The sequence below is a fragment of the Nerophis lumbriciformis genome, linkage group LG08 (assembly GCF_033978685.3).
Source record: "Nerophis lumbriciformis linkage group LG08, RoL_Nlum_v2.1, whole genome shotgun sequence".
Lineage (NCBI taxonomy): Eukaryota > Metazoa > Chordata > Actinopteri > Syngnathiformes > Syngnathidae > Nerophis > Nerophis lumbriciformis.
In genome coordinates this window covers 54,070,877-54,090,000 of record NC_084555.2, presented here as the reverse complement: position 1 = coordinate 54,090,000, position 19,124 = coordinate 54,070,877, and the positions used below count along the sequence as shown (strand labels likewise).

Below are 19,124 nucleotides of genomic sequence, written 5' to 3'. Positions count from 1 at the left end.
CACTTTTTTTCTTTCTTTTTTTAGGTAGTTAGGTAGGTCTTTATACTTTTTCAATATTTTATAACAATTTCACCTGCTTCGGTCAGGTTATGTTGGAAGTTATGTAGTACAAAAACAGTGAAGTTGTCACATTGTGTAAATGGTAAATAAAAACAGAATTAAAAAAAAAAAAAAAAAATTAAAAAAAGTATATCCTAACCTGATTTAAAAAAACAAAAATAAATATTTTAAAAAAAGACGTGTTTTACCTTATGTTGGAAGTTATGTAGTACAAAAGCAGTGAAGTTGTCACATTGTGTAAATGGTAAATAAAAACAGAATACAAAAAAAAAAAAAAAAAAAGAAAAAGTCTATCCGGGCCTGATTAAAAAAAATAACCAAAAAAAAGACATGTTTTACACTTTTTTTCTTTTTTTTTTAGGTAGTTAGGTAGGTCTTTATACTTTTTCAATATTTTATAACAATTTCACCTGCTTTGGTCAGGTTATGTTGGAAGTTATGTAGTACAAAAACAGTGAAGTTGTCACATTGTGTAAATGGTAAATAAAAACAGAATTAAAAAAAATAAATAAATAAAAAAGTCTATCCTAACCTGATTTAAAAAAACAAAAATAAATATTTAAAAAAAAAGACGTGTTTTACATTATGTTGGAAGTTATGTAGTACAAAAACAGTGAAGTTGTCACATTGTGTAAATGGTAAATAAAAACAGAATACAAAAAAAAAAAAAAAAAAATGAAAAAGTCTATCCGGGCCTGATTAAAAAAAATAACCAAAAAAAGACATGTTTTACACTTTTTTTCTTTTCTTTTTTTAGGTAGTTAGGTAGGTCTTTATACTTTTTCAATATTTTATAACCATTTCACCTGCTTCGGTCAGGTTATGTTGGAAGTTATGTAGTACAAAAACAGTGAAGTTGTCACATTGTGTAAATGGTAAATAAAAACAGAATAAAAAAAAAAAAAAAAAATTAAAAAAAGTATATCCTAACCTGATTTAAAAAAACAAAAATAAATATTTAAAAAAAAGACGTGTTTTACCTTATGTTGGAAGTTATGTAGTACAAAAACAGTGAAGTTGTCACATTGTGTAAATGGTAAATAAAAACAGAATACAAAAAAAAAAAAGAAAAAAGAAAAAGTCTATCCGGGCCTGATTAAAAAAAATAACCAAAAAAAGACATGTTTTACACTTTTTTTTCTTTTTTTTTTAGGTAGTTAGGTAGGTCTTTATACTTTTTCAATATTTTATAACAATTTCACCTGCTTCGGTCAGGTTATGTTGGAAGTTATGTAGTACAAAAACAGTGAAGTTGTCACATTGTGTAAATGGTAAATAAAAACAGAATTAAAAAAAATAAATAAATAAAAAAGTCTATCCTAACCTGATTTAAAAAAACTAAAATAAATATTTAAAAAAAAGACGTGTTTTACATTATGTTGGAAGTTATGTAGTACAAAAACAGTGAAGTTGTCACATTGTGTAAATGGTAAATAAAAACAGAATACAAAAAAAAAAAAAAAAAAAGAAAAGAAAAAGTCTATCCGGGCCTGATTAAAAAAAATAACCAAAAAAAGACATATTTTACACTTTTTTTCTTTTTTTTTTAGGTAGTTAGGTAGGTCTTTATACTTTTTCAATATTTTATAACAATTTCACCTGCTTCGGTCAGGTTATGTTGGAAGTTATGTAGTACAAAAACAGTGAAGTTGTCACATTGTGTAAATGGTAAATAAAAACAGAATTAAAAAAAATAAATAAATAAAAAAGTCTATCCTAACCTGATTTAAAAAAACTAAAATAAATATTTTAAAAAAAGACGTGTTTTACATTATGTTGGAAGTTATGTAGTACAAAAACAGTGAAGTTGTCACATTGTGTAAATGGTAAATAAAAACAGAATACAAAAAAAAAAAAAAAAAAAAAAAGAAAAAGTCTATCCGGGCCTGATTAAAAAAAATAACCAAAAAAAAGACATGTTTTACACTTTTTTTCTTTTTTTTTTAGGTAGTTAGGTAGGTCTTTATACTTTTTCAATATTTTATAACAATTTCACCTGCTTCGGTCAGGTTATGTTGGAAGTTATGTAGTACAAAAACAGTGAAGTTGCCACATTGTGTAAATGGTAAATAAAAACAGAATTAAAAAAAATAAATAAATTAAAAAAAGTATATCCTAACCTGATTTAAAAAAACAAAAATAAATATTTTAAAAAAAGACGTGTTTTACCTTATGTTGGAAGTTATGTAGTACAAAAGCAGTGAAGTTGTCACATTGTGTAAATGGTAAATAAAAACAGAATACAAAAAAAAAAAAAAAAAAAAAAAGAAAAAGTCTATCCGGGCCTGATTAAAAAAAATAACCAAAAAAAGACATGTTTTACACTTTTTTTCTTTCTTTTTTTAGGTAGTTAGGTAGGTCTTTATACTTTTTCAATATTTTATAACAATTTCACCTGCTTCGGTCAGGTTATGTTGGAAGTTATGTAGTACAAAAACAGTGAAGTTGTCACATTGTGTAAATGGTAAATAAAAACAGAATTAAAAAAAAAAAAAAAAAATTAAAAAAAGTATATCCTAACCTGATTTAAAAAAACAAAAATAAATATTTTAAAAAAAGACGTGTTTTACCTTATGTTGGAAGTTATGTAGTACAAAAGCAGTGAAGTTGTCACATTGTGTAAATGGTAAATAAAAACAGAATACAAAAAAAAAAAAAAAAAAAGAAAAAGTCTATCCGGGCCTGATTAAAAAAAATAACCAAAAAAAAGACATGTTTTACACTTTTTTTCTTTTTTTTTTAGGTAGTTAGGTAGGTCTTTATACTTTTTCAATATTTTATAACAATTTCACCTGCTTTGGTCAGGTTATGTTGGAAGTTATGTAGTACAAAAACAGTGAAGTTGTCACATTGTGTAAATGGTAAATAAAAACAGAATTAAAAAAAATAAATAAATAAAAAAGTCTATCCTAACCTGATTTAAAAAAACAAAAATAAATATTTAAAAAAAAAGACGTGTTTTACATTATGTTGGAAGTTATGTAGTACAAAAACAGTGAAGTTGTCACATTGTGTAAATGGTAAATAAAAACAGAATACAAAAAAAAAAAAAAAAAAATGAAAAAGTCTATCCGGGCCTGATTAAAAAAAATAACCAAAAAAAGACATGTTTTACACTTTTTTTCTTTTCTTTTTTTAGGTAGTTAGGTAGGTCTTTATACTTTTTCAATATTTTATAACCATTTCACCTGCTTCGGTCAGGTTATGTTGGAAGTTATGTAGTACAAAAACAGTGAAGTTGTCACATTGTGTAAATGGTAAATAAAAACAGAATAAAAAAAAAAAAAAAAAATTAAAAAAAGTATATCCTAACCTGATTTAAAAAAACAAAAATAAATATTTAAAAAAAAGACGTGTTTTACCTTATGTTGGAAGTTATGTAGTACAAAAACAGTGAAGTTGTCACATTGTGTAAATGGTAAATAAAAACAGAATACAAAAAAAATAAAATAACTAAATAAAAAAGTCTATCCGAGCCTGATTAAAAAAATAACCAAAAAAAGACATGTTTTACACTTCTTTTTTTTTTTAGGTAGTTAGGTAGGTCTTTATACTTTTTCAATATTTTATAACAATTTCACCTGCTTCGGTCAGGTTATGTTGGAAGTTATGTAGTACAAAAACAGTGAAGTTGTCACATTGTGTAAATGGTAAATAAAAACAGAATTAAAAAAAATAAATAAATAAAAAAGTCTATCCTAACCTGATTTAAAAAAACAAAAATAAATATTTAAAAAAAAAGACGTGTTTTACATTATGTTGGAAGTTATGTAGTACAAAAACAGTGAAGTTGTCACATTCTGTAAATGGTAAATAAAAACAGAATACAAAAAAAATAAAATAACTAAATAAAAAAGTCTATCCGAGCCTGATTAAAAAAATAACCAAAAAAAGACATGTTTTACACTTTTTTTTTTTTTTTAGGTAGTTAGGTAGGTCTTTATACTTTATACTTTTTCAGTATTTTATAACATTTCCCCTGCTTCGGTCAGGTTATGTTGGAAGTTATGTAGTACAAAAACAGTGAAGTTGTCACATTGTGTAAATGGTAAATAAAAACAGAATACAAAAAAGTCCTTTTGCAATGGGACATAAGGACCTATTGTTTTTCTAAGGTTTTTTATTCTTTATTCTTCCGCCGCCACATTAAACTGTAATTTGACCCACTTAACATGCTTCAAAACTCACCATATTTGACCCACACATCAGGACCTGCGAAAATTGCCTTTTTTTTGAAAAAACCGAACCACAAAACTCAAAATTGTGCTCTAGCGCCCCCTAGGGAAAAAAAAAACTAGACTGCCTGTAACTCCCACTAGGAAGATCGGAGAGACATGAAACAAAAACCTCTATGTAGGTCTGACTTAGACCTACATTTCATAATTGTACATTCTCGGGCTAAAATCAACAGGAAGTTGGCAATTCCCCCTTCAAGACAAAAAAGTACTAAAAACAGTCACTTTTGCCTCTTTGAGCTGTAATTTGACCCCCTTAACATGCTTCAAAACTCACCAAACTGAGCGCACACATCAGGACTGGCAAAAATTGCGATCTAATAAAAAAACCTAACCCCAAATCTCAAAATTGCGCTCTAGCGCAATTTTTTAATAAAACGCAGAAAAAACTGCTCCTCGCAAGAAAAAAATGACAAAACTGCCTGTAACTCCCACTGGGAAGGTCGGAGAGACATGAAACAAAAACCTCTATGTAGGTCTCACTTAGACCTACATTTCATAAATTGACAACCCCCAGCAAAAATCAACAGGAAGTTTTCCATTCCCCCTTCAAAACAACATTTTTGTAAAAAACGGTCACCTTTCTTCAAACATTATCTCCTCTGAGCGCGTTTGTCGTTTCGGCTTCAAACTAACACAGGAGAGAGATTAAAAGTGATCGAAAGAGTTTTAATACCGGCTCCGGTTTTGATTTTATGACCCTTCAAAGAGCCGCTGCGCTGATGCTGCTGTTTTTTCAAGAAGGCTGCTTAAAAGCAGGAAGCACCAACGTGCCCACACAATGCAGACAAGGTAGGTACACTACACAAAAGTCTTGGGACACTTCAGACTAAAAGTAGACAAAAGTATTGGGACACTTATGACTATCACTGGACAAAAGTATTGGGACACTTAGGACTAGCACCTGCCAAATACGCGGGCCCGACCAATGCTGCTTGCAGCTTTAATTCTTATTTATTTCCCTTTTGACATTAAAAATCATGTACTGCATGCAGTTGCATATCTTTTAAAATTCAATATTATCAACATCAAAATATCATATTATGTATTCCAAAAATATTTTTGGGTAAAATAAAATAAATATCTGCTTGACTTATGATTTCAAAACAAATTATCAATCAAATTGTAGACTGTAAAATTGAGAATAGATTTTACGCTTAAATTTCGTTTTTACTGTAAAATCAACTTTGGTGCTGTTTTTTCCATATACAGTAAGACACTAAAACATTACAAAAAAAACATTGAAACAACAAGATTTCATGGTAAAAAAAAACCCCCCAAAAAAACCTGGCAGCTCTGTTGCTTGAATTTTACTGCTAAAAACAGTGGTATTTTTTTCCATTTGTTTAATTTTTTATGTGCTTTAAAAAAACACTACTTTACTGTAAAATTCTGGTGACTGAGCTGCCAGTTTTCAAAGTACAATTTTAAGATTTTTTTTGCAGCTTATGTAAAAAACATATTGTTCATGTATTATATATACAGTGGGGCAAAAAAGTATTTAGTCAGCCAGCAATTGTGCAAGTTCTCCCACTTAAAATGATGACAGAGGTCTGTCATTTTCATCATAGGTACACTTCAACTGTGAGAGACAGAATGTGAAAAAAAAATTCAAGAATTCACATTGTAGGATTTTTAAAGAATTTAATTGTAAATTAAAGCTGCAAGCAGCATTGGTCGGGCCCGCGTATTTGGCAGGTGCTAGTCCTAAATGTCCCAATACTTTTGTCCAGTGATAGTCATTAGTGTCCCAATACTTTTGTCTACTTTTAGTCTGAAGTGTCCCAAGACTTTTGTCTAGTGTACCTACCTTGTCTGCATTGTGTGGGCACGTTGGTGCTTCCTGCTTTTAAGCAGCCATCTTAAAAAAACAGCAGCGCAGCAGCATCAGCGCAGCGGGTCTTTGAAGGGTCATAAAATCAAAACCGGAGCAGTTAGAAAATTGTAATCACAAGGGTTCAATCTCTCTCCTGTGTTAGTTTGAAGGCGAAACGACAAACGCGCTCAGAGGAGATCGTTTTTGAAGGAAGGTGACCGGTTTTTACAAAAAATTTGTTTTGAAGGGGGAATAGCAAACTTCCTGTTGGTTTTTGCTGGGGGTTGTCAATTTATGAAATGTAGGTCTAAGTGGGACCTACATAGAGCTTTTTGTTTCATGTCTCTCCGACATTCCCAGTGGGAGTTACAGGCAGTTTTGTCATTTTTTTCTTCCGAGGAGCAGTTTTTTTTGCGTTTTATTAAAAAATTGCAGTAGAGCGCAATGTTGAGATTTGGGGTTAGGTTTTTTTTATTAGATCACAATTTTTGCCAGTCCTGATGTGTGTGTTCAGTTTGGTGAGTTTTGAAGCAAGTTAAGGGGGTCAAATTACAGCTCAAAGAGGCAAAAGTGACTGTTTTTAGTACTTTTTTGTCTTGAAGGGGGAATTGCCAACTTCCTATTGATTTTTGCCCAAGAATATACTATTATGAAATCTAGGTCTAAGTCAGACCTACATAAAGGTTTTTGTTTCATGTCTCTCCGACCTTCCTAGTGGGAGTTACAGGCAGTCTATTTTTTTTTCCGTAGGGGGCGCTACAGCGCAATTTTGAGTTTTGTGGTTCGTTTTTTTAAAAAAAAGGCAATTTTCGCAGGTCCTGATGTGTGGGTCAAATATGGTGAGTTTTGAAGCATGTTAAGTGGGTCAAATTACAGTTTAATGTGGCGGCGGAAGAATAAAGAATAAAGAATAATAAAACCTTACAAATTCAATAGGTCCTTATGTCCCATTGCATAAGGACTCCCTTTGGGAGTCCTTATACAATGGGCCATGCGGGCCCTAATAATAAAACCTTACAAATTCAATAGGTCCTTATGTCCCATTGCATAAGGACTCCCTTTGGGAGTCCTTATACAATGGGCCATGCGGGCCCTAATTATGGTGGAAAATAAGTATTTGGTCAATAACAAAAATTCAACTCAATACTTTGAAATATAACCTTTGTTGGCAATAACAGAGGTCAAACAATTACTATAGGTCTTTACCAGGTTTGCACACACAGTAGCTGGTATTTTGGTCCATTCCTCCATGCAGATCTTCTTGAGAGCAGTGATGTTTTGGGGCTGCAGCCGAGCAACACGGACTTTCAACTCCCTCCACAGATTTTCTATGGGGTTGAGGTCTGGAGACTGGCTAGGCCACTCCAGGACTTTCAAATGCTTCTTACGGAGCCACTCCTTCGTTGCCCGGGCGGTGTGTTTGGGATCATTGTCATGCTGGAAGACCCAGCCACGTTTCATCTTCAAAGCTCTCACTGATTGGAAGGAGGTTTTGGCTCAAAATCTCACGATACATGGCCCCATTCATTCTTTCCTTAACACGGATCAGTCGGCCTGTCCCCTTAGCAGAAAAACAGCCCCAAAGCATGATGTTTCCACCCCCATGCTTCACAGTAGGTATGGTGTTCTTGGGATGCAACTCAGTATTCTTCTTCCTCCAAACACGACGAGTTGAGTTTATACCAAAAAGTTCTATTTTGGTTTCATCTGACCACATGACATTCTCCCAATCATCCATGTCCTCTCTGGCAAACTTCAGACGGGCCTGGACATGCACTGGCTTAAGCAGGGGGACACGTCTGGCACTGCAGGGTTTGATTACCTGTCGGCGTAGTGTGTTACTGATGGTAACCTTTGTTACTTTGGTCCCAGCTCTCTGCAGGTCATTGACCAGGTTCCCCCGTGTGGTTCTGGGATTTTTGCTCACCGTTCTCATGATCATTTTGACCCCACGGGATGAGATCTTGCGTGGAGCCCCAGATCGAGGGAGATTATCAGTGGTCTTGTATGTCTTCCATTTTCTGATAATTGCTCCCACAGTTGATTTGTTCACACCAAGCTGCTTGCCTATTGTAGATTCACTCTTCACAGTCTGGTGCAGGTCTACAATTCTTTTCCTGGTGTCCTTCGACAGCTCTTTGGTCTTGGCCATAATGGAGTTTGGAGTCTGACTGTTTGAGGCTGTGGACAGGTGTCTTTTATACAGATAACGAGTTCAAACAGGTGCCATTAATACAGGTAACGAGTGGAGGACAGAAGAGCTTCTTAAAGAAGAAGTTACAGGTCTGTGAGAGCCAGAGATCTTCCTTGTTTGAAGTGACCAAATACTTATTTTCCACCATAATTTACAAATAAATTCTTTAAAATTCCTACAATGTGAATTCCTGGATTTTTTTTTCACATTCTGTCTCTCACAGTTGAAGTGTACCTATGATGAAAATGACAGACCTCTGTCATCATTTTAAGTGGGAGAACTTGCACAATCGGTGGCTGACTAAATACTTTTTTGCCCCACTGTATAAGTCGCACTGGAGCCCGGCCAAACTATGAAAAAAAACTGCGACTTATAGTCGGAAAAATACGGTAAGTGCGCCTTATACAGGTAAAAGCCAGTAAATTAGAATATTTTGAAAAACTTGATTTATTTCAGTAATTGCATTCAAAAGGTGTAACTTGTACATTATATTTATTCATTGCACACAGACTGATGCATTCAAATGTTTATTTCATTTAATTTTGATGATTTGAAGTGGCAACAAATGAAAATCCAAAATTCCGTGTGTCACAAAATTAGGATATTACTTAAGGCTAATACAAAAAAGGGATTTTTAGAAATGTTGGCCAACTGAAAAGTATGAAAATGAAAAATATGAGCATGTACAATACTCAATACTTGGTTGGAGCTCCTTTTGCCTCAATTACTGCGTTAATGCGGCGTGGCATGGAGTCGATGAGTTTCTGGCACTGCTCAGGTGTTATGAGAGCCCAGGTTGCTCTGATAGTGGCCTTCAACTCTTCTGCGTTTTTGGGTCTGGCATTCTGCATCTTCCTTTTCACAGTACCCCACAGATTTTCTATGGGGCTAAGGTCAGGGGAGTTGGCGGGCCAATTTAGAACAGAAATACCATGGTCCGTAAACCAGGCACGGGTAGATTTTGCGCTGTGTGCAGGCGCCAAGTCCTGTTGGAACTTGAAATCTCCATCTCCATAGAGCAGGTCAGCAGCAGGAAGCATGAAGTGCTCTAAAACTTGCTGGTAGACGGCTGCGTTGACCCTGGATCTCAGGAAACAGAGTGGACCGACACCAGCAGATGACATGGCACCCCAAACCATCACCCAACCATGCAAATTTTGCATTTCCTTTGGAAATCGAGGTCCCAGAGTCTGGAGGAAGACAGGAGAGGCACAGGATCCACGTTGCCTGAAGTCTAGTGTAAAGTTTCCACCATCAGTGATGGTTTGGGGTGCCATGTCATCTGCTGGTGTCGGTCCACTCTGTTTCCTGAGATCCAGGGTCAACGCAGCCGTCTACCAGCAAGTTTTAGAGCACTTCATGCTTCCTGCTGCTGACCTGCTCTATGGAGATGGAGATTTCAAGTTCCAACAGGACTTGGCGCCTGCACACAGCGCAAAATCTACCCGTGCCTGGTTTACGGACCATGGTATTTCTGTTCTAAATTGGCCCGCCAACTCCCCTGACCTTAGCCCCATAGAAAATCTGTGGGGTATTGTGAAAAGGAAGATGCAGAATGCCAGACCCAAAAACGCAGAAGAGTTGAAGGCCACTATCAGAGCAACCTGGGCTCTCATAACACCTGAGCAGTGCCAGAAACTCATCGACTCCATGCCACGCCGCATTAACGCAGTAATTGAGGCAAAAGGAGCTCCAACCAAGTATTGAGTATTGTACATGCTCATATTTTTCATTTTCATACTTTTCAGTTGGCCAACATTTCTCAAAATCCCTTTTTTGTATTAGCCTTAAGTAATATTCTAATTTTGTGACACACGGAATTTTGGATTTTCATTTGTTGCCACTTCAAATCATCAAAATTAAATGAAATAAACATTTGAATGCATCAGTCTGTGTGCAATGAATAAATATAATGTACAAGTTACACCTTTTGAATGCAATTACTGAAATAAATCAAGTTTTTCAAAATATTCTAATTTACTGGCTTTTACCTGTAAGTCGCACTGGAGCCCGGCCAAACTATGAAAAAAACTGCGACTTATAGTGGGAAAAATACGGTAAGTGCGCCTTATAGTGCGTAAGGAGTGTTTGACTAGTCAGGTGTCAGCGAGGACGTTACCTTCAGTTCATTTTGCAGCACAATGTCCGCCAGCGTTCCTTCCCTCTCGTCACTGAGACACGGACTGACATCACGCTGCTGTCAGTCAGAGAGGGAACACAACATAAACATGCAGAGTCAGCAGTTGTTTAAGTTCCTCCTTCCAATGTTTGTTTACCATTTCAAAGTTGAGCAGCATGTTCTTCAGCCTGTCGATCTCCTCCCTCAGCTCCCTGATCAGGCGCACGTTGGCATCCTGCGAGCACATTACCAGCACACGTTAAGACAATTCAAAGATAATATGAAGCGTGTGAGTGATGCTCCACTCGGCCGCCGACCTCGTTCACCCGAGGCTTGTTGACGATGTTTCTGGCGTGGGCGGCGTAGCGCAGCGTGCTGAGGGTCTCGTTGTAGCAGTTAGCAGAGGGCGAGACAGCTGGAACACACACAATATGATCTGTGTCACATGTTATAATGTCAGCTGGAACACACACAATATGATCTGTGTCAAAATCGCGGATTTTAACCAATCCAAATGGATAAAATAATCATAAGTAATCACCAAGTGATAAATGGAAATAAACAATAATTCCTCAAGTCAAAGATCCTCTATATGACAGGAGTGCTCTGCTGTTTTTAAAGAACGCCTACAAAAATGCTAGTCAAAGATCCTCTATATAACAGGAGTGCTCTGCTGTTTTTAAGGACATACAGTAAAAGGTCAAAGATCCTCTACATGACAGGAGTGCTCTGCTGTTTTTAGGGCACGCCTAAAAAAAGGCTAGTCAAAGATCCTCTATATAACAGGAGTGCTCTGCTGTTTTTAAGGACATACAGTAAAAGGTCAAAGATCCTCTACATGACAGGAGTGCTCTGCTGTTTTTAGGGAACGCCTAAAAAAAATGCTAGTCAAAGATCCTCTATATAACAGGAGTGCTCTGCTGTTTTTAAGGACATACAGTAAATGGTCAAAGATCCTCTATATGACAGGAGTGCTCTGCTGTTTTTAAAGAACGCCTACAAAAATGCTAGTCAAAGATCCTCTATACAACAGGAGTGCTCTGCTGTTTTTAAGGACATACAGTAAAAGGTCAAAGATCCTCTATATGACAGGAGGGCTCTGTTGTTTTTAAAGAACACCTACAAAAATGCTAGTTAAAGATCCTCTATATGACAGGGGTGCTCTGCTGTTTTTAGGGAACGTCTAAAAAAAATGATAGACAAAGATCCCCTATATGACAGGACTGCTCTGCTGTTTTTAAGGACATACAGTAAAAGGTCAAAGATCCTCTATATGACAGGAGTGCTCCGCTGTTTTTAAGGACATACAGTAAAAGGTCAAAGATCCTCCATATGACAGGAGTGCTCTGCTGTTTTTAAGGACATACAGTAAAAGGTCAAAGATCGTCTATATGACAGGAGTTCTCTGCTGTTTTTAAGGACATACAGTAAAAGGTCAAAGATCCTCTATATGACAGGAGGGCTCTGTTGTTTTTAAAGAACGCCTATAAAAATGCTAGTCAAAGATCCTCTATATAACAGGAGTGCTCTGCTGTTTTTAAGGACATACAGTAAAAGGTCAAAGATCGTCTATATGACAGGAGTTATCTGCTGTTTTTAAGGACATACAGTAAAAGGTCAAAGATCCTCTATATGACAGGAGGGCTCTGTTGTTTTTAAAGAACGCCTACAAAAATGCTAGTCAAAGATCCTCTATATGACAGGAGTGCTCTGCTGTTTTTAAGGACATACAGTAAAAGGTCAAAGATCCTCCATATGACAGGAGTTCTCTGCTGTTTTTAAGTTGTTAAAGTCAAAGATCCTCTATATGACTGCTGACATACTTGCGATCATGATAGTTTTGGAGTTGTTAAAGTCAAAGATCCTCTATATGACTGCTGACATACTTGCGATCATGATAGTCTTGGAGTTGTTAAAGTCAAAGATCCTCTATATGACTGCTGACATACTTGCGATCATGATAGTCTTGGAGTTGTTAAAGTCAAAGATCCTCTATATGACTGCTGACATACTTGCGATCATGATAGTCTTGGAGTTGTTAAAGTCAAAGATCCTCTATATGACTGCTGACATACTTGCGATCATGATAGTCTTGGAGTTGTAAGAAGTCAAAGATCCTCTATATGACTGCTGACATACTTGCGATCATGATAGTCTTGGAGTTGTTAAAGTCAAAGATCCTCTATATGACTGCTGACATACTTGCGATCATGATAGTCTTGGAGTTGTTAAAGTCAAAGATCCTCTATATGACTGCTGACATACTTGCGATCATGATAGTCTTGGAGTTGTTAAAGTCAAAGATCCTCTATATGACTGCTGACATACTTGCGATCATGATAGTTTTGGAGTTGTTAAAGTCAAAGATCCTCTATAGGACTGCTGACATACCTGCGATCATGATAGTCTTGGAGTTGTTAAAGTCAAAGATCCTCTATATGACTGCTGACATACTTGCGATCATGATAGTCTTGGAGTTGTTAAAGTCAAAGATCCTCTATAGGACTGCTGACATACTTGCGATCATGATAGTCTTGGAGTTGTAAGAAGTCAAAGATCCTCTATATGACTGCTGACATACTTGCGATCATGATAGTCTTGGAGTTGCCGCCCAGGCTGTCCTTGAGCAGCCAGGTGAGTACAGAGTCTCTGTAGGGGATGAAGCAGTGCCTCCTCCCTCCTCCTCCAGACAGAGAGCTGCTGTGGCTCCCTGCTGTGCTGCCTTCACCCTCGGAGGCCATGCTGTTGATGCTCTGGCAGCTGCTGGACATCTGGGAGTTCTGGGCTGAGGACAGAAAAACCATTAGGAGGAAGAACGACCATTTTTGGAAGGAATGTTTTTTTTTTCTGGCTAACCCAGGGCAGAAATGACGATGCCCAGCGTGACGAGAGACTTGTTGATGTTGGCGCCCTCGGTCAGTCGGTCCCTGCAGGAGCTGGCATCTGCTCTCTCGCTGCAGACGTCACATTACAAGTGAGTCCGTGCAGTAACCACATGGCCACTAGGGGGCAGCTGACACACTCGCTTACCTTCCAGCCAGGTCCACCAGGTTGATCCTGCTGACTGTTTCTGAGGGACGGTTGTCTTCTAGTGTCGCCTGTGAGGAATGATGAGGACAATAATGACCAAGAAGCGCATATGCCAAATTTTCAAAGAGAACGGCCTACGGATCACGATTGAAGCCAACAAGCAAACCGTCAACTCCCTCGACGTCACTTTCAACCTGAGAAATAACAGCTACCAACCATTCACGAAATCCAACACAACACTCCAATACGTGCACCATGGCAGCAACCACCCACCCACCACCACGAAAAGAATACCTACCGGAATTAATAAAAGGCTATCGATGCTGTCATCTAGCAAAGCTGAATTTGACCAAGCAACCCCCCCGTACCAAAAAGCCCTTGATGAAAGCGGATACAATTTCACCCTCACCTATGAACCCACGCCAGGAAACCAGCCAAAAAAGAACAGAAAACGAAACCACATCATCTGGTACAACCCCCCATACAGCAAAAACGTCTCAACTAACATTGGAGACAAATTCCTCACTCTGATTGACAAACACTTCCCCAAAGGCAACACCCTAAGAAAAGTATTCAACAACAACAACATTAAATTGAGCTACAGCTGCATGAACAATATACGACAAATTATCTCAAACCACAACAAAACAATTACAAATGAGCCGTCGGCCCCCGGACAGAGCGACTCCAAAACCAACAAAGGCTCCAACTGCCGCAAGAAACCTGATTGCCCTCTCAACGGGGGGTGCTTACAAACATCAGTTGTTTACCAATCTAAGGTAACACGCAAGGACATTAACACATCCGACACATATGTAGGATTAACCGAGGGAGAGTTTAAAACCAGATGGAACAATCACAAGGCTTCTTTCAGGAACCAAAACCTGCGGAATACCACAGAACTCAGCAAACACATTTGGGACCTCAAAGACAATAATGTTGAATATTCAATAATATGGCAAATTATTGCATCTAGCACACCTTACAATAGTGGTAATAAAAGATGCAACCTATGCTTGAAAGAGAAACGGTTTATTATTTACCGTCCAGACCTGTCATCCCTCAACAAGCGCAGCGAAATTGTATCAGCATGCCGCCACAGACGGAAACACCTCCTAGGTAACACATGAGCCAATCACCACGCCCCTACGCCAGCCTGTACCCACCCACTCTGTGCCCTATATAAACCATGGTATGTGAATGCTTCCATTAAAATCTCCTGATGATTGAGGGAACCCCTCATGAAACAGGCCTGTAGAGATGAAATAGTCTTGTGATTTTTTTCCCCACACACATATATATATATATATATATATATATATATATACAATATATACATATACACACAATATATACATATACATATATACACTATATTGCCAAAAGTATTTGGCCAACCATCCAAATGATGAGAATCAGGTGTCCTAATCACTTGGCCCAGCGTATCAAATCAAGCACTGAAATGTGTCACGTGAAAAACCGTCTGACTAGAACTCTCTAATAACTAAAGTTCCTTGGGTGAATAATGTAAAGTCACCACACCGGTATGTTTTAGTGCTTTCATGGTGAGTTTACTGACAGATATAAGTAAGAACTTTACACTACTTTATATTAGAAATGGCAACAGTGGAGGATGAATGTCACATAACAAGAAGATAGAGAAAAAGAAGAAGCTTATAGGACTACAAAGGCGGATGCGCGCAAATCTTCTGGACTTATGCAGATCCCAAATACAGATCAGCAGGTACCAGAAGGTAAGAAAAGTTGCTTTTGCATAATATTGTGAAACAAAACAGCAGGTAATATGTCTGCTAATAGGTGCCATTTTGCGGTCCTTATACACACACCATAATAATATTCCTATGTTTAATGCGCCGACCATCCATCAAGCGGTGTGGCTTCATAGCTTACCAAAGTTGTACTAAAAACATTTTGACAGATTATTGTGCGCCGTGTGTAATGTTCTATATTCTCAATGGAACATTTAAAGTGTTGGTTTTGTTTACTGGCGTCATCTTGCAGTTTACACGTATCTCTTATGTGTGACTGCCATCTACTGGTCACACTTATCATTACACCCTGTACCAAATAAAGTAGCTTTGAGGTTGGTAGGTGCAAACAAAATGATTCCGTACATTAGGCGCACTGTCGATTTTTGAGAAAATGAAAGGATTTTAGGTGCGCCTCACTAAATATTCATGTTTTTAAATACTGGTATCATATGTGTATGTATTGTATCTGATAATGTAGTTATCTTGTAGGTGTCTAAAAACAAAACAGGCAGATACTGATAAAAACATGTCAAAATGCCAAATATCAAATTGTACAACCTTTGACTTGTGAGGTATGAGAAAAGGGTGTGACCTGAGTATACTGCACGGTGAAGATGGCGTGGGAGCGGCTGCTGGCGTGGTGGTTGTGGGTGGCCGCCGTCATGCGATTGGCGATTCCTGCCTCCAGCAGCTCCACGGCCTGCTTGCTGTCTGACACCACATGCTGTGATAGGTCTGATTGAAGAGACAATAGATGCTGTGATAGGTGTCATGTCTGTGTAATCATGTTTTGTTTTGTTTAGTTATTGGACTCTTTAGTTTCTGGCTTTTCACTCCCTTGTCTTGTTTCCATAGTTACCCATTAGTTTCACCTGTTCCACGTTTGGACTCATTGTGCACTCTTGTTTGTCACCATAGCAACCCATTAGTTTTCACCTGTCACGTCACGCACCTGTTTCACGTTTTGAGTCACGCACCTGTTTTCGTTAATCATGTCTGTAGTATTTAAGTTCATTGTTTTCAGTTTGGCTTTCTGGCGACATCCCACAATTATGCTCGGCACATTCCTGACACTTGATTTCATGCTCCTTTAGTCCATGCCAAGTAAGTTTTTGTTTATTAATGCTACAGTTAGTGTTTTTTGTTGTACATAGTTTCTGCCTTTGTGCAAGTTTTGTGTTTGTAGTCAAGTTTTGTACTTCCGCCCTTGTGCGCGCCTTTTGTTTGCATCCTTTTTTTGTAGTTATAGTGTTTAAATAAATCATGTACTCCCCTTCACGCCACGTATGGTCCAAATCTTTTGCACCTCGGGAGAACAAACCACGCCACAGTCCAAGTCGTGACAATAGGTCTGATTGAAGAGACATCAGATGCTGTGATAGGTCTGATTGAAGAGACATTAGCTGCTGTGATAAGTCTGATTGAAGAGACAATAGATGCTGTGATAGGTCTGATTGAAGAGACATTAGATGCTGTGATAGGTCTGATTGAAGAGACATTAGCTGCTGTGATAAGTCTGATTGAAGAGACAATAGATGCTGTGATAGGTCTGATTGAAGAGACATTAGATGCTGTGATAGGTCTGATTGAAGAGACAATAGATGCTGTGACAGGTCTCATTGAAGAGACAATAGATGCAGTGATAGGTCTGATTGAAGAGACATTGGATGCTGTGATAGGTCTGATTGAAGACATTAGATGCTGGGATAGGTCTGATTGAAGACATTAGATGCATGGAAATGAAACCAAGGTAATTAAAAAAAGCCTAGAAAAGCAGTTGATTTGGGAGAGAAATGGATGAAATGGAGGCCATGTCTCATCACTTTCGACCAGCACAATGTTGAGGCATGAATCAGCTCACATGTGCTGCACTGAATAACTGTGACTCCTAAATAACTGCGTGTGTATTGCTGCTTCGAGCAGGAAATGACATCACTTCCTGTGGTCACCTGGGATCTGTGTGCAGACAATGAGGGGATGCAGGCCTCGCAACAAAGTGCAGGAGGACAGAAAGGAGTTCAAGTTCAAGTACCAATGATCGTCACACACATTTTCCCCATGTCCCTAAAGGGACCTGGGTTTTTTTTTTTTTATAATTTTTTTTTTTTTTTTAGACATGTATACGAGAACATTTTTTTTTAATTATAAAATTTTTTTTTTTTAAATGTACAATTTTTTTTATTTTTTAGACATGTATCTCCTGCGCACGAGAAACTTTTTATTGAAAAAAACAAATTAAAAATAAAAATAACTTTTTTTTTTTTTATAAAAAGTTTCTGGTGCGCAGGAGAAACTTTTTATAAAAAAAAAAGTTAAAAAAAATTATTTATTTAAAATTAATTAATAAAAAATTTTTTTTTTTAGAAAAAGTTTCTTGTGCGCAGGAGAAACTTTATAAAAAAAATTATTAAAATTGTTTGGTTTTTTTATATAATTTTTTTTTTTTCTTTAGACATGTATACGAGAACATTTTTTTTAAATTATAAAATTATTTTTTTTTAAATGTACAATTTTTTTTATTTTTTAGACATGTATCTCCTGCGCATGAGAAACTTTTTATTGAAAAAAACTAATTAAAAATAATAAAAAACAATTTTTTAATAAAAAGTTTCTGGTGCGCACGAGATACATGTCTAAAAAAATTTTTTTTTTTTTTTTTTTATAAAAAGTTTCTCTTGCGCAGGAGAAACTTTATAAAAAAAATTATTAAAATTATTTTTTTTTTAATTATATAATTATTTTTTTTATAACTTTATAAAAAGTTTCAAGATACAAGCCTAAAAAAATAAATAAAAAAAATAAAAAAAATTATACATTTTTTCCCCCCCTCATGTCCTTTTCGGGGCTTCGTACACACACACTAGGTGTGGCGTAAAAACAACATACATATATTTTTAGACATGTATCTCGTGCGCACGAGAAACTTTTTATTAAAAAAAAAAATAAAAAATTAAACTTTTTTATATATATATATATATATATATATATATATATATATATATATATATATATATATATATAAAGCGTTTTTCGTGCACACGAGAAACTTTTTATAAAATTTTTTTTTTTTTTTTAAATATATTTTTATAAAAAGTATATTTTGTATAATTATATACTTTTTATAATTTATTTTTTATTTTTTTTAAAATGTTTCTCGTGCGCACGAGAAAACATCTTGTGCGCAGGAGAAACTTTTTATAAAAAAAAAGTTTTAAAAGATTATTAATTTTTTTTGTAAAAAGTTTCTCCTGCGCAAAAGAAACTTTTTATAAAAATTTTTTTATTTTTTTTTAGACATGTATCTTGTGCGCACCAGAAACTATCTCGTGCGCGTGAGAAACTTTTTATAAATTTTTTTTTTTTTAATTATATAATTTTTTTTTTTTTTTATAACTTTATAAAAAGTTTCGAGATACAAGTCTAAAAAAAAAAAAAAAAAAAAAAAAAAATATAAATTTTTCCCCCCCTCATGTCCTTTTCGGGGCTTCGTACACACACACTAGGTGTGGCGTAAAAACAACATACATATATTTTTAGACATGTATCTCGTGCGCACGAGAAACTTTTTATTAAAAAAAAAAATAAAAAATTAAACTTTTTTATATATATATATATATATATATATATATATATATATATATATATATATATATATATATATAAAGCGTTTTTCGTGCACACGAGAAACTTTTTATAAAATTTTTTTTTTTTTTTTAAATATATTTTTATAAAAAGTATATTTTGTATAATTATATACTTTTTATAATTTATTTTTTATTTTTTTTAAAATGTTTCTCGTGCGCACGAGAAAACATCTTGTGCGCAGGAGAAACTTTTTATAAAAAAAAAGTTTTAAAAGATTATTAATTTTTTTTGTAAAAAGTTTCTCCTGCGCAAA

The 19,124-nt window shown here is 35.7% G+C and overlaps 1 protein-coding gene across 4 annotated transcripts in view; it reads right to left on the bottom strand.

The window, feature by feature from the left end:
• The window catches only part of stard9 (StAR-related lipid transfer (START) domain containing 9), a 160,536-nt gene that overhangs the window by 50,355 nt on the left and 91,057 nt on the right, over window positions 1–19,124 (bottom strand). For 3 of the 4 annotated variants that reach the window (XM_061969195.1, XM_061969197.1, XM_061969196.1), the window contains exons 8-14: window positions 15,819–15,961; window positions 13,455–13,522; window positions 13,281–13,378; window positions 13,006–13,209; window positions 10,742–10,839; window positions 10,582–10,659; window positions 10,425–10,502 (exon numbers count right to left, since the gene is read on the bottom strand). In XM_061969195.1, coding sequence (XP_061825179.1) covers window positions 10,425–10,502; window positions 10,582–10,659; window positions 10,742–10,839; window positions 13,006–13,209; window positions 13,281–13,378; window positions 13,455–13,522; window positions 15,819–15,961 — 767 coding nt within the window. Of the gene's footprint in view, window positions 1–10,424; window positions 10,503–10,581; window positions 10,660–10,741; window positions 10,840–12,310; window positions 12,930–13,005; window positions 13,210–13,280; window positions 13,379–13,454; window positions 13,523–15,818; window positions 15,962–19,124 lie in introns of those variants that run through there. The other variant, XM_061969198.1, reaches the window with a different exon arrangement.